This window comes from Trachinotus anak, unplaced genomic scaffold (genome assembly GCF_046630095.1).
Source record: "Trachinotus anak isolate AG129_WGS33_773 ecotype Australia unplaced genomic scaffold, CSIRO_AGI_Tana_v1 ptg000011l, whole genome shotgun sequence".
In the NCBI taxonomy this organism is placed as follows: domain Eukaryota; kingdom Metazoa; phylum Chordata; class Actinopteri; order Carangiformes; family Carangidae; genus Trachinotus; species Trachinotus anak.
In genome coordinates, this window is record NW_027273862.1 from 10,456,174 (window position 1) to 10,472,521 (window position 16,348).

Sequence of the window (16,348 nt, forward strand, 5' to 3'; positions counted from 1 at the left end):
AAGCAAAATTTATTTTAAAAAGGCACGTGTCCTCAGGCTAGGTTTTTCACTTTGAGGGTGAATGATCTTCTCTTTGAATAAAATGGCACAGTGGTACTTCATTAACATGTTGTATTTCTGTAAAAGCACAGAGATAAAAACTCACCTTCACCAGGAAGAAGGAGACGCCATATGTCCGCAGAGACCGTGCCAGTTTCACATATTTCACTTTTGCTTCAATCTCTGTCATTTCTCCACAGTTCTTGTGTTCCTGCGGTCGGGTTATACATACATTCCAGCATATATCAAGCATCTGAACAATTGCTGCACAATTGTCAGATAAGATGATATTAAAACAATCATGCCTTTATCAAGAGAACAATGTGACCGCACCTGGAAAATTTTCTTCTCAGCTCCTCTCTGCTTTATGTATTCTTTGGGCAAAAACTCCTTCAGGCTAGAAAAGAAATGAAACACAGGAGAAGCTGAAATTCATACGCAAGGTATGAGCCCATCATTTCTTGCTACAGCCTTAAACAAAATAATGATCAATTAACATAAACTTCCAATGCTGGCTCTATAAAATGAACATTAAGATTTCTACTGGTACTGTCAAGAGAGGTTGAATTATTTTGCTTTTAGTCAGTTTTATTTAAATCAAATGAGTAAGTGAGGATTTTTTACCTCTGGGAAATCTGAGATAGACACTTACTCTAAGAATCCAGGTTTGTGTTTATGCTCTATGTGAGGTCCAAACTGAATCTGGGCCTGAATTCCTCCAAACTCACAGGCCTTGTCAAACGACACGGGGTGAGAACCGTTTAGGATATCATCTCGAGCCTGAAAGACAAAACAAACTTTAATTAATTAGGTAAAAGGTAAAAGAAACTGAATGAAGAATCCTTATATTATGGCTTCAGGTCAGTATCTGTGATAAAGTAATCCTAGTCAAGAATAAAATATAATGTAAATGGTTTGCCAGAGTCACACCTGTCTTTATTTATCCAAAAATGTTTGTAGTTGCCTGTCTGCTGCTTGGTACAGACTATCTTCTGGTTTGTAGTTATATTCTCTTCATGGGGGGACGAGGGGAAACCTCAGCCCTATGTATGTTTGAGCTGGTTGGAGCGCTGTCAACCCCATTAAACGTGTCTGATTTAGCTCGAGGCACAAAAGCTGCATCAGAGTGCCTCTGTACTTGACACTGGCATGTTGCTGCTTCAACGGTCACTAACAGGCCTTACTGGAAATGAAGAGCAGCTTCTCTGACAGCTTCCAGTGAAACATGCATGTGGAGGGAGGCAGAAAAACAGTAGAGAGGGTCAGACCTGTACGTAGAGCAGGTTGAGCTGGACTGGGTCCCTGGAGTCCACATTCTGGTCTGAGTAGAAGAACTTGCGTCTGAGTAAAAGCGTCTCGTTCTCGTCCACACCCTGTTCTCTGAATGTTCTGCTGTGGTCCAGCCAGTTCACTGTAAACACAAAATACATCCCACTCACAGGGATCAGATTATAGCAGTTATTTCTATATAAACATCCTACATCTACATGTTAGTTACAGGGTGATTTTCCAGTATGCACAGTTACAGCAATGAACAAATATATAATATAAAGTGGTCAGAAGTAATAGAAATCATAAGAACATAATAAATGCATCAGCAGTCATTTGTTGGATATGTAGGATCTTGAGGATTACCTTGCTTGGCTCGAGTCATTTATAATAGCCCTTATTTATAATAGCCCTTATTTATTACCAGATTGGTGTTGACAATACTTTTACTCAGGTGCTTCTCTCTCACTACTCTACCGTAACGTCTAACTGATGGGAGTGAAGCTTGCTTTTCACTGAAGCTCTGTTTAAGTACTATTCACACATTTTCTCTGCTGCCAAATGTGGTTTTTTTGCCAGGAGCTGGCCCTGCGCCAAGAATCCAGAGCCATTCTCTTGCAAGAATCTGGAGCATATCTGGAGGTTTTTTGATATGACATCTTACAATGGCGTGATCGGAGCATGTCCAGTCCAGATTTCATCATATATGGCTCAAAGTTTGACATATCTGAGCAACTACATCTCCGGATTCTGGGGTATTTTGCGCAATGTGGTGGAGGTGATAATGGTTGCTTGCCAAGTGTTTCAGCCAAGAGGTTAGAATACACCCTTTTCTCAGTGGTACTTCTTCATCCTCACATGCAGAACTGAGGGCAGACTGGACACAACAGTAACTCGGTATTGGAAAGTGATGAGACAGGCTGACCAGGATGAATCTAGCTGATTAGCATGCTAATTTCAGCAGAACAGAATTGATAGAAATAGAAGCAAAACAAGAGTTAACATTGATGTTACTCTCCACTGCTGGAGACAAAGGAATGACGTGTGAAGCTGAACTTCAACAACTCTTCTAGACTGTTAATGCTGGCTATGTAGCAAAAGCAAAAACTTAGATAAAGCACCTTTAAAGGGGCCAGTGAGTTTTTGTCAACTCCATGACCAAGGCTCTTTTTTAGAGTCACAAAGTTACAAAACTTCTCCATCACACTTTTTTTTTCCATTTCACAATGATCAAGCCCAGTGGAAGGGGCCTGGAAACTTTCAGTATTTCACCAATTTGTTCATGTGCTTTCTGAATCTGTGCTCCAATATAAGTCTATTTCAAAGGCCTTGTGCTCTAACATCATCATCAAGTATGTAATGTTATGTAGATAGGTATCTTTCCAAATTGTGTCAAATAAATTGAAATTGTCAAACTGGGCTCTAGTCTGTAGGTTGATCAAAAGAAACACTCTGACAACCTTTGCTGTCAAAAATGTTCTTAAAATCTGCTCTTCATCCACTTTACGGTACTGTTAAATTCAAGGTAGAATTCAGCTGAGGGGGAGTGGATGCAAGATGGGATGGAAAAAGCATAATCTGACCTGAGGTCATGAGTTGAAGATGTGCTACTCCCATATTCCAGTGACAGATATTACAAGTAGCTGTTAGAATGGGCAATTAAATGCCCACTGTGTAATGATAAATATCTTTTATATTTAAAAAGCATTACACGACCATTACAACCCATCAGGGCAGGCCAACAGGTCTAGTTTTTTTTTTAAAGACAGTAAACAGATGACCACTGTCAACTACAAGTGTAATGGAATGTAATTTTACTGTAATGCTACTGTACTCACAGTCATCGTCCGTGTGTAGTTTGGCTTTCAGCTTCTCCATCTTCCTCTCATCTCGCAGCAATGTCCTGTCTTTCTTCAGCGTACCCATCCCATCGTCCTTCTTCTCCTCCACTGTCTCCTGGATCAGAGAGTATTCTTCATAGTTTGTGATGCCTGGAATCAGAGAGGGAAAGCAAGTGTCCCTGTCAGTGTCATGATGGACACATGTTTTATGAGAATCCCATGCATGTGTTTGCAAAAGTTTTTGTGCACAAACAAAATCAATAAAAATTGTTAATTTGATGTATTGACATTATATTTATTTCCCAGTGATAGTGTTATCAACCTGCATGCTTTCTGAGCAGACTGGTCTGAGAAGACACTTCTCTTCTACAATTGCTAAGTCATTGGAACCTAGAAGAAATTCCAGCTGGTGAACCAGGGAGGAGGAATGAAATTCAATATGATCTGATTTAAAGTATTTTTTATATTGTGCCAATGACTTTCAGTATGTAGATTTTTAAATTACTAATAAGGAGAAAATGAGAGAAAATGAGATCAAACCAATGCAGTAAATTTGGGGAAAAAGAACAGATGGAGATAAGGGCTAATAAAAGAAACTATGTACCTATTCTACTGCAAATAGTCACAAGCAGCTCTCCCACTGTTTTGGAATCGTCCACCATGATGGTTTTAACAGCCCCATCCAACATTTTGATTTTTTGGGGCCTCTGCTTCTTCTTATATTCAAGGATATCCTGCTCAAAGACAACAGAAGATAGAACAAAAAAAAAGAGTCAATAAGAAAGGAATTCAGGTATTAAATGTAAGAGAAAACGTGAGCAAAGATGGGAGGAGAGAGAAAGAACGAGGCTGAAAAGTGCCCACTGAGAAAATGATCAAATGTATCCAGCTTGTGTGGAGCGAGGGGAGAATATAGGCCAGAAAACCTTATTTAACGGCTGCCTATCACAGCCCGCTGCTCCCTTCCAATCACAACAATGAGGGGAGATTTGGTTCAGAATAATTGGTCACAGTCATGCCTTCTACCTGGGTTGCCTTTGGTAGATTTGAAGAAGAGAAACCATTTAGAGCTGCAAACCCGAAACCAGAGAGCAACATAGATACATAGAGAGCCAGAGTCGGTTGGGCCTTTGGCAGCAGGGATCAGAGACTTTAAAACAAGCTGGCAGCGGATCTACAGCTGGCTGGGGCACTTCTTTAAACTCACTTTTGAAAGCTCCCTTTGATGTTTCCCATTTTCTTCATATCCAATTTTATCCTGCGCTTTTATTTTCTCATTCTGCTCTACTGTTTTTTTTTTTTTTTTTTTACTCCTGTGTATGATTTGTGCCTGAATTATATTGTACATCATCTTTGTTCCCAGTTGTTTCCAAAAGCGTTTTGTTTTAATTGTCTTTTGGCAGATTAGTAAAGCAATTTTAATTGAAATAAACCGTTTCCTCCACTATAAAAGCACTTTGAACTGTTCAAACAAAGATCATTATATAGTATTAGACCTCAGCAATTTGCAATTAGAACATCAGGATTCAGGAATTAAACTTAGAGGTTAATACAACACCAACTACACACATAATCTGAATGTAAATTCTAATGTGTTCGGGACATGAGGGGAGTTTTCGTGCGTGTTTTCAAGATGGTACAACGAGTCCCAGTGTGTGCGCTATTGTTGAGTTTGTCCAGGTTGATGTTGTTCGCACGGCTCTCTCTTTGTATTACTCTTCAAGTACTCACCTTAACCTTTGCCACACACAGCTCAGGGTAAACAATCACTCCGTGGTAACAGTCATTCATAAGCTTGTTTGAGTGTGTGGGTTAAAACAGGGCGATGTATTTACCCCGTTGCGGAGCATGTAGTAGTCCAGTGTCCTTCCAGACTCCAGCCAGATGCCTTTTCTGGGGTCTTCATCGGACAGAAACAGACCATAGTCTGAAGCTGGAGGAGTGAGGGGAAATATCAGCATTTAAGAGACTGCTGTGGTGAAGATTATTCCTTATACCAGGATCAGAGTGCAAAATATCAGCTCCTGTGTAGTGGCACAGAGGAGAGCAACAGCTGAAAACATCTGTGATGCCTCACAACACCCTGAGAAAAATCTTTTTTACCCTTTTTTTTTTTACCCTCTCTTTTTCAAGGGGTTTGGTGATGTTGGTTAATAGAAGCACTGAGTGCTCTTCATGCACAACATGGTGAAGCAAAAGAGGGAACGATGATGTTGGTGCAGTATGGAAGAACAGTAAAATCAGGTCCTCTCACCTCCTTACTAGACTGCTGTTTAGTACTTACTGTATATATATATATATATATATATATATATATATATATATATTACGTATGTCTGGAAAGATGGCAAATTTTGACTGATCAGAGTCAAAAATGTTATCGTGTGTCCCAATATCACCCAATAAGACATAGGATTCATCCCCAAAGACAAAAATACTGTGTAGTGTGGTCCTGGCCTTAGTTGAGTTTATCACACAAGACAGAAAAGAAAGAAGGGAACCTGTTATTACAAATAACTAAAGAAGAGGGGGGAAGGCAAATTAAAAATAAGAGTCTGCACACAGAATTTTTTATTGTTTTGCTTATTGATGCCCATGTGTCTGCACTAGTTTGTGAGCCCCCACCAAATCCATTCCCAAAAGAGCCAAAGCAACATTAAAATGCAACGTTACTTTAGACTTCTTGTAAAGAAATGTTAACTATATGACTGCTTGAACTGACACCCAGTGTATTTTGGTCTGCTACTCTGATCTTAGCCAGAACCAGCAATGATGTCTCCATCTTTCTTCTTGACCAATCACAGCGCAAATGAGCTGTAAACTCTGATGATGCAGCCTACAAACTGAAGGCAGCTACATGTAGATGTAATCCTGTATTATGTCTTTGCATTCCTGTTTCTTTTTAAGTTTACACCCCATCCAATGTCCTGTTACTGTGCAGTTTGTTTTAATCATTCTCACCCTGTCCGGTCTGAGCCTCTGGGACTCTGTCTCTGATGATCCTACAGGCATCGTAGACGGCTGTGGAGGGCTCAAACTGCATCGTTTTCACAACGTTGCATTGACGAACGCAGATTTTCAGCGACAACGCCACCATCTTGGCAGGCTTTGTGGGCAGGGGCTGCGGATACACCTGCACAAAACAAGAGAAAGAGTTTATTGCATGGCACAGGTCCAGGAGATCCAAAACTTGAGCCCAGTGATGAAACTCACAGACTGTGATAAATGAGCCAGATGTTAGAGGAGAAGAATGACTTATCTGTTGTTATAGAAAACACACGTGCGCTTTAAACTCATAGCCTGATACCCGTTTGTTTGGAAAATGGGATAATTGTAGATGTTAAACATATCTAAAGTTACATTAATCCACTGTGGCATCACATATGCTTGATAAAACACTTTTTTCTTTGCTTTCCCACTAGAAAAAGCACAACCTGAAACTGCTTTTATCTTACACACACAAAAAAATTCTTTCCTCTGCACTGTCATAAACAATGAAGTTTTATGAATGTGAAGTAAGTGCTAATTTGTGCACAGCGAGGCCATTGTTTTGCTTCATAAAACAAAAGAGCCGACAACAAATGTATCACTTTTTGAAAATGGCCCATCTGGTCCCTGCTGGACCAGGCAAAGACAAAGTCTCTGAATATTCTGCGCAAAAAACTTGAAAAGGGGAAAAATTAAGCAACAGAGCAAAACACAACAACTGGAAGTGGAGAGGCAATTCTCCACAATCTTTTTCAAAGGGCTGGTGAAAACAAACCACTGCACTTCCACAATCTATTTCTTCACCAGTGACAACAATGAACAAACATCATCATTCTCACATAGCCAACATATACACAGGAAGCAAAGCAATTTTCAGCTTGTTATATTCTCAAGATAGAGTCAGCATGGGTCCTACACCGTTAAACTAACACTATACTCCATGTTGTCTTAACACACAGAGTAAATCACAAAAATATCCTGAAAAACACTGCAAACAAAAAGAATGAATGGTGGCTATAATCGGTATTTTTATAATGTGAAAGGGTACGTTTGTGGTGATGAACCCACACAGACTCATTAGCTGACTCAAAAGCAATTTACTGTTTTTGTTCACCCCCACCCCCCACGGTGCTGTTTTAAGCCATGGCAGGCAGCTGTTTTTAGTGAAAAAGCTTTAAAACCCACTGTACCTGCCCAGTTAGAGAGTGGCTGGTCAACACGGTGGAGCATTCAGCAGCTAAAGAGACCCAGAGCTTCCCTCCAGGAGTTAACTACAGACTGGCATTAACATTTATTTGGAGTTATGATTGTAAGTTCACTCATCAACTTGAAAGGTGATGACATGTTAATGTTGTGTTCACATGTTGTTCCGAGAAAAAAAAAATCAGTTATTACAGGTTTAAATATGGATAAAAACATCCAGGAATATGAAGTTTGTAGAAGGCTGGGTTCAATTCAACACTGCTGGGATTCACAAAGACTAAATACAGGAAGAGGAAGGAGAAGAGAGCTGTGACCCCCCCCCAACAGAGAACCTCCTGTCTGGGACCAATGGGAACACAGGCCTCCTCTGTGCCAGGGGGTGAGAGGGAGGTCAAAGGTGAGAGGTCAATCTGGGCCATGGATGAAGTACACAGACGGCCCCTCATCTGCGCCATTGGCTTCTGACCCTGACTCAGACGTTCAGAATCTGGTTCCTACGTGAGATGTGTTCACATGTGGGAGCGAAGGTGTTTGTCTGGCACACCATGTTGACACTCCTCTGCAGCTCCCTGAAGCCAGTAATGGTAATAATACAACTAAACATTATTTAAGGATATGTGATAAAGTTGCCAAAAGAGTTTGGCATTTATCTCGGCTATGAAACACACTTGTTTAAATACAATATCAACAAACTAAAAAGAACATTTCATGCAGCCTTTCAAGGATGCATCTAAAGCCAATCCTTAGTGAGTGTATCAAAATTAATTTCTGATCTTATTTTGGGCTTAATAACTGCCTCCATTGGTGCACTGCCTTTTATTGTAGCCTGTAAATTTCTCAGTTATTGCTCTGGGCTGCGTCTCAATCAGTCCAGCGCTTCCACAGACCTCCTGTTGATAGAGGTTGGAGCAAAGCCAAACACTTTCCTCGCAATTGGCTGTAATTCACACTGTCAGACCCTCACGGAACTTAAAGGGCAAACGCCATCCTCAAACAGATATGAGCAGTCATTCTACTGATTGTGTTCTGTTAAACCTAAATGTGTCAAAATCAACGGAGCGATCGTGACGGGCAAAAGTCTCAGCAATGCCCTTCAAAAAGCAGCCTCCAAAGATAAGCAACTGAATGGAAACAACAAAAGCGACTGTGTGGAAACACTGACAGGCATTATGGTGATTTACAAGTATGTGAACACATTTTTGAAATACTACAAATTCTGTGTTGTATGAATCCACAAAGCGTCTGCATCTGTTTGAGAGTCACGGTCACGGAGAGGTCCCCCCCCCCCACACTTTTTCTGATTTGATTCGATCACAGCCTCGGTGGTCTGGTTTTTCTACCTTTAGGTGATATTTGTTTGCCTCCACAAACAAACTGAGCAAAACCACAGAAATAATGTGGAATGCCTCCTAGACTGTAATCGCTGCAGCATCGGCCTCTATAAAGCCTGCAGGATAGTCAGAGAAGCAGCAGGAAGAAGGAAAGAGATAAGGGGAAGCAATGAGGACAGAGCCAGATAAACTAATAATATGATGAAATGGTTATCAGTGGAACCACCAGCAGCCTCAGCTGGACAACAGAGTATGAACTGTAGAGAAAGCTCAGTTATGGCTGTGTAATTGCAAACACAGAAATCACTTTTTATTGATTTTAACATTGTGTTTCATCATGGTTCAACATCTGTAACTTGACTAGCTTTGCTGCGATCCAACCTACCCTGAGGTGCCTCTTCATTGCACTGCAATTGTATTTGTAATGTGAAACCAGCAGGTCTACGGTGCAAGTTTAATGACTTTTTTCTTTGCCACTGTGTCCCTCCATCACACCCATGTAAGCCTCTTACTGAAAATAATAAGAATGAGATCAACAGGGGGTACAGTTGACAGTGCAGCTCTAATATCTGCTGCATATGAGCATGTCGGTGAGCAGGACTGACATGTACAAGCCCTCTGGCACTGTTTACATTGGTTTCCTTGAATCATCCTTTTGTCACCCATTGAGAATCTTTTGAAAGAGACAATTTATAAATGGCATATAGAACGATGAGAAAGTTTGTACTGCTCTGCAAAGTGTGCGAGCCCTTAGTTGTGCGTTCACTTTTAAGCCTTGGATTTGTTTGTTTGATAGTGGATACCTCCAAATCTGAGGTTTTCAAACTGTGAGGAGGAAGTTGGAGGGAGAGACAAGGGGGGACTCTATGATGTCACCGTTGGTTGTGGTAACAGGTACACACATTTCTAACTACACACATCACTGTTGCTGGCTCAGGGGTCAAAGAGAGAGGGCAGCAAGATACTGCGTTTTAGCCTGGTGCTAAGCTTCTCTTCAAATCCCTTAACGCCTGATTGCCGCAATTTGCATCACACTTCTTGGATTCATAATGTGGACACATAGACTTAATTCCAGATTCAGTCTGACTTAGAATATCATTACCTCCACTGTCCATCACTAAACATCCATATACCCCCTTAGAAATCACAGAAAAAGACTCCTTACACCTCCAGAACTTGCCTGAGAATCATCACATTTTTCTTCAGCATCAAAGCAATCCAGTGATAGTTGTCTGTATGTCTCTGGGCACAATTCAGCATATTTTTAATGGTGCCAATTTGCCAAGATGTATAGAAATGTTTGTCAAAATAAGACAAAGAATAATAACAGGGTTCATTAATATGAACCTTTTCATGTTGCACTATCGATATGTTTTGACATTAGAATAGACTGAGGGTGTTCTGGGGGCCTGGGGGTGGCACAGTTTTGTCTGTGAGGGGGTCCACAGTGTCAGACTTTGAAAATCCCCGCTCTAAATCAACCCTGATATAGAAAAAAATATATATATATTTTTTTAGATAATGACACAAGACAAAAATCTTTAGGTAGAAAACTCAACATGTTTGGGCTATGTGCTTTAAGGCTTTTTCAAGAAAGAAACATGAACAAATTCTGAATCAGTATGTAAATATTCACCCAGCTCAAGACTCAGACCAAGCCATTCAGCTCCTTTCACTCAACTGTACCAAATTAGTTTCAACTATGCAGCTGAATGAAAATTTGATGGACATTTTTATTCCTTACAGTCCACCACACTTAGTGATGGGGATAAAAACCGACAAAGCATAAGCACAATGTATGTATCACGATGCCACAGGTTATTTGGGGTCGCAATTGAAATTCATGATTATGCAGGTGTGTAAACTAAAGGCCAACCTTTCAAGAAAAAAAAAAAAAAATTTAATCAGCTCACATAAAATCCTCTTTGTTATTGGTTATGTCACACAGCATGGTTCATTTATTCTTCCTTAAACCCTGTTGAGCCTTTGTAAGATGTGAATCCTCTGTGAAATATTATTTCTTTCACTGCACACAAACAATGCAGTTGAAAAGATTTTCAGCTTGTTTGACACTAAACTTTACTTTTTTAGGGTAAATCTCTCCTTCATCCCCTCCTTCAAGACAAAGCACAGATTCCATCCAAGCTGAATTACCACTAAAGCATCATATCATACATTTTCCATTACCTGCAGTGAGAAAGGATTTGCTGAGATCAAATGTGATTGTAAGGGCGTTGAAACACTTGAGCACAACCAACTCATTAGGCTGCTACCAAATCCAGTGTGGGAATATGGCTCTAGTGTTCATACAGCGGTAACAAACCCACCTTAGTAATCATGGGCCTAGTGCAAAATAAGAGACCATTCAGGAACATTTAACCCTAATGTTTCCAAAGTAATGGAAATTCATCCTGAGGAGGATGTGAATGTCGGTACCAAATTTCATGGGAATCTACCTAATGGTTCTTGACATATTTCACCTTAAAGTGACAAATGTGAATCTTGTGCTGGCATTAGAGGAAAAGTCAGGGAATCATTAACGTCATTAAGGTTCACTGTCTGGGGGCCATTACTGTCTGTACAGACTTTCCTGGAAATCCATCCAATAGCTGAGATATTTCAGTCTGGACTAAAGTGGTGGACTGACGGACCAACACTGCCATCCACAGAGCCGCCAGCATGGCTAAAAATTGCTTTTGAATTTTGTTATTCATACTCAAATGTTAATCAAGGGGGGAAATGTTGAATGGAAAATGTTTTTAATCCGATAACTCAATTACAGAAACTGGCTGCATTATCCAATCCCGGATTTGACATTTTATGAGCTTAACAGCCTATTCAGGTCAATTAAGACTAATAAGTTGATAAAATTACAGATGCAGAGAGAGCCACAAGAAGTTTTAGCATCAGAATATACACTTCAAGTAACAAATGAAGCAAGCAGAAACACTACACAAATTGCAATTTGAGTTCCATCCGATGAGACGAGGAAGAGCTGCATTTTGAGTGATGCCTACAGCTGTGTAATCTCATCCACAGCAACCACTCTCTCCATGCTGGTAGATCCATCTGGATGCAGGCGCTGTCTGTTTGCCTACATGCTTTATTTACCTGCCCGCCTGCTTTATGTGACTGTACAATTCATCCACCTGCTGCACCAGGATGCTGTCACGTCTGTGGCTTTATCCGTCTGCTTTACTTTCAGCTTTGCTCCTCACCATAAATGCTAATTCCTGCCTTAAGAGAGGGAGAAGAGATACCATCCCTTTGCAGTCAACAGTCATAAGACATTAATGCAGTTTTTTACGTCAAAAATCTTAGGCAAGGAAAACAGGGTCCCTGTAATCACACACTGAACCTATTGAACCACATATGCATGGACAAATAACACACACAGGCAGACAACATACTAATCCATACTCATTAATACACTGTACGCTCCCGCACTGTAATACATAAGCAGGAAACATCCCTCCCCCTCCTGACTTTAAACCCAACTGCATCAGTTACACACCTACACTCCTTTGATCTACTGCAGGCTCACATAACAAAGAATATTCAACAGTACCCGTCTGCTGTAAGCAACCATTTGTCATGTGGCTTACACCGATGACAGCGGAGACTCATTCAGGGCTAATTTGATCATAGTGGACTGACCTTTGTTAAATTATTTAATAGGGGTTTTCAGGACTATATTTTTTGCACACGATGACTTGCACTCATTCAATATGCATAGAAATTCATTATGTCTCTCGATTGCTTGTCTGTCAGTCCGAAAATCCACGGTTAACTGAGGATGAATCCTAACAACCGTGGCGATCCCCTGACTTTTACTCTTGCACCACCAGCTGCTTGACGTTTTTGGTTGTTGATGTTGAAATATCTTGGAAACTGTAGTATGGATTCCCTTGAAAGCTGATACACACACTAATCGTCCCCAAAGGATGAATTTTAACAATATGATCCCCTGACCCCCCTCTGGGTTACGACCAAAGACCCACAAAACTAACAGCATTTCCATCAGCCTCTGCCTAATTAGCGCGAGGCACAAAGTACAGCTAGGTCAGGATGCTAATACGCTAAACTAAGGTGGTGAACATAGCTGCCTGCTAACATGTAAGCATTGTCATTGTAAGCATGTCAGTATGCCGACGTTAGCATCTAGCTCAAAGCACTGCTGTACAGCCTCACAGAGCTAATCTTGTTTCTGTCAAACTACTGTTTACATGTCAAACTTAACTTTCTCATGTTTCTGAAATGGAAAAGATTAAAGTGAAAGCATTACTAGCTGATTTGAAGCAGCTGAGCCCTGAAGGTCCTTTGTTAGCTCAGTATCATATTGACCCCGCAAAAAAAAAAAAAAAAAAGAGCACACACTGAAGATGCACATCTAGCTGCTGCCGAAGACATTGTGGTGGTGAGGCCACAAGGAAAGCTGACACTGATGCCTCTACTTGTACGACTCTTTCGCAACAGCGGCGGCCTGGAGCAAAAGTAAAGTCACCAGGGTTGTGTCATTTAGGAGGAGCCACAGAAGGAAAACTGCACCTGAATCAAACCACGGAAGCATGAATGCCGCGTCACTGAACGTGTATATTTGTTTCCCCATTGCAGAGAGCCTTGATGAGAAGACGCTGCTCTGTCCTCTCACACTGTTAAAGAGGATTTTCGCAGACATATATAGGCCTCACGCAGAGACTTGCTGTGTTAAGCACTGGAGTGCTTGATTCAGTGACAGAGACACAGGCTTTGACATAGAGACAGTAAACACAGACGTCACACCAGAGGAGGACAGAGGCATTGCACAGAGAACAGCTAGGAGTGAGGGGAAAGCAGGCCACATTTTGCCGCTGTGTACGCACAGGAGTCGATTTCATTAAGAGAAAACGGCGAGGCCTAAGAGTCAGGCGAAAGCTCGTGAGATAAAAGGAAAATGAGAGCGAGCACTGGAACATGTAGCTATTGTTCAATAGATCAATGAGGCAGAGCAGTGCCTGCTGGGAATGCCCAGGCCCTATTACAGTAACATGCCCTCTAATCCAATAATAGAACAGCCCACAAGTCAAACAGGCTAACCCCAAGAGGAGTTCTGGACCAGGACACATTCAATATTTGGCCAGAGCATGTTTGGTAGCCTAGTTTCAACACCAGGGCCAAAGTGGGCTAACACAGGCATGCTAATTAGACCATCTGCTTTCTTTGCTTAACCCCTGAGTGGCATTTCTGTGTTTGATTCAGCAACTTGTTGCCTCCAGAGATGTGTCAGATAAATCCCCTGTTTTCTGATTTTCCCTTAAAAGCATATTGTTCCTCCAACAGAAATCAGCACATGTACACAAGACAATACAACCTCCTCATCTTACAGTGGCTGTAACTATGACACCACACATGGCCTTGGTCAGTGCAGCGAGGACATACGCTGCTGGAAACTCAATCATGTTGTTTTCATAATGAACCTGACTGGATAGAAACTCCATTTCAAATGTTGGAATATGTGATAAAACAAGAAGAAAAGTCTTTTGCTCTGGAGCCTACTGCGACACAGGCTTCTTCCTGACTAACAATTACATGTGGTGGGGGGGACTAATTTTGCTCCAGGAGGATGCTGCATATTATGAGCCATCCATTTAATATGCACTGCCACTGAATAATAACAATAATTAGTTTGTGCAATGCACCACTTTGTCAGGCTTCATCATTACCATCCTGAGTGGGTCTAGTTGAGTTATTATGAGGGAATGAATTTATACAGAATCATCACAGTCTGTGGATTTCATCGTCCAGGCTAAAGAAATCATGTTGAGTTCAAATGTAGTTAACACGGAGATGTGAAATCATGCAATGCAACACACAAAAAAAAAAAAAAAAAAATCTCTACACTGTACAAATCACTGTATGGATGCAATGCATTTGTTTTGTCCCACTTTGTTGTGACACTTTAATTTCCTTGTGGGGTGAAGGAAGTTTCTCTCCTTTACTTTAATCTTAAAACTACTGATGGAGAAAGTTGTTATAACTGAAAAACAATGTTTCTTTTCAACTAGTAAGCTGCTCATTTCGAGCCAAAGAATGTGAATTGTTTTGACTTACTGTCGTGAGCAGATTTTATCAGCTCTAGCTAGCTACAGTAAGCTACTGGTAATGCTAAAACCTTGCTAGGTGGCTGAAAACGCAGTCTCCAGCTGACGTTATAATGGTTCCACGAATGTGGTTTAAAACGAGCGTCCTTCAACCTGGACGGCTGTCTAGGCTGTTTATTCCTACCCTATGATACCACCCATAGGAACATTTCCTAACCTACACAGTGGCTCTACTGCAGCTGTACCGGACCTCCGTCATCATGGATTACAATAATAAACACGTGAAGTGTACCAGCAACATCGTACTAGACCTTTGTTGTCATGGTTACAATAATAAACATATGGTTAAGCTTACAGAACTGACGTGGTTTGTTTAGGTTTAGGCCAAAATCTAACCATTAGGTTTATGGAGGGTTAGAAAATTCAAATAAGTTTGAGAAACATTATGGTTTGGGTTTCAGTAACGACTGACATTTGTCATCATGGTTTCAATAATGAACACATGGTTAAGGTTGTCCAACGCTAGTTAAAAGAAACTATGACAGTTTGATCAGTTGATCAAAGTATGATCAGTTTAAAACAGGAAACAAACGGCAGTCTCCTGTGTGAAAGTCTTGTATTTTATTGACCCATCCATCAAGCCCCAACCTCCCTGTAAATAAATGTTATAACACAATGAAATGATTTGGATGGTTACTATGGAGATGAACACTTGGACAAGTAATGCAATGGTTACTTGATGTTCGTATTTTTAAACCTTGTGTTTCACTTTGAAGAGAGAGACGGCTTTAGTATGAGGATTAACTATGAGTTTGGCAAACTCAGCGTTATCTGATGCAAGTTTGGCTGGAACTTCACCAAACCAAATAACAAGCAGGACTTTGCCACTTTCGTTACTTTAATCCTTGCACTTTTGTTCTTGTGTTGATGTTTTAGTAAAAGCTTAAAAAAAAAAAAAAAAAAAAAAAAAAAAAAGACACCACCCTCCCAAACACTTGCTGAGCATCGCCCTCTTATTATAGCGCCCTGCACAGCTCACGGCCTGCGCGCACTGCTCTGTTACTTCATCTCCATTGGCCTTTCAAGTGTTTAAATTTATTCAGTCAGTATTTTCTCAACTGCACAGACACCCTCCCACATGTGCTCACTAGGGTTGGAAGTCTGGACTATTATCCCATGATCAGTTTTCAAGCTGTTTACCAATCAGATGCATGTCTGGCACAAATCAACCTTTTCTTCTAAATAACCTCGGCTGCAAATAAACCGCTGTCGTCATATCCATGCAAACACTGTGTCAACAAAACAATCGAGACTGCCTCTGTCTATTCATCAGGCAGAAACGGAGCTGATCTAAAGCATACAGTCTTAGTCACACATGAGTGAGCTGGCACAGTTCAGAGTGAGGTCATCATCGTCATCCAGAAGGCTGAGCGGGGCGGCAGCGGCAGCCAGGAGGTTAAGAGAGTGCACTTGTGGCTCCAGAGCCACAAGAAAATAAAGGGTGAGGAACTGAGTAAATATCACTGCCATTTCTAATTGCATTCGAGTCAGGCAGGGACACTCGGCTCCTGATCATGATGTGGCTTGAAGTGGATGC

At 41.0% G+C, this 16,348-nt stretch overlaps 1 protein-coding gene across 2 annotated transcripts in view; it reads right to left on the minus strand.

Annotated features, from left to right (window-relative positions):
* The window catches only part of tln2a (talin 2a), a 91,741-nt gene that overhangs the window by 45,425 nt on the left and 29,968 nt on the right, over window positions 1-16,348 (minus strand). For both annotated transcript variants that reach the window (XM_071488162.1, XM_071488163.1), the window contains exons 3-10: window positions 6,111-6,282; window positions 4,985-5,082; window positions 3,754-3,883; window positions 3,147-3,299; window positions 1,308-1,450; window positions 692-819; window positions 373-436; window positions 146-250 (exon numbers count right to left, since the gene is read on the minus strand). In XM_071488162.1, the coding sequence (XP_071344263.1) occupies window positions 146-250; window positions 373-436; window positions 692-819; window positions 1,308-1,450; window positions 3,147-3,299; window positions 3,754-3,883; window positions 4,985-5,082; window positions 6,111-6,246 (957 nt within the window). In that variant the 5' untranslated portion in view covers window positions 6,247-6,282. The remainder of the gene's footprint in view (window positions 1-145; window positions 251-372; window positions 437-691; window positions 820-1,307; window positions 1,451-3,146; window positions 3,300-3,753; window positions 3,884-4,984; window positions 5,083-6,110; window positions 6,283-16,348) is intronic.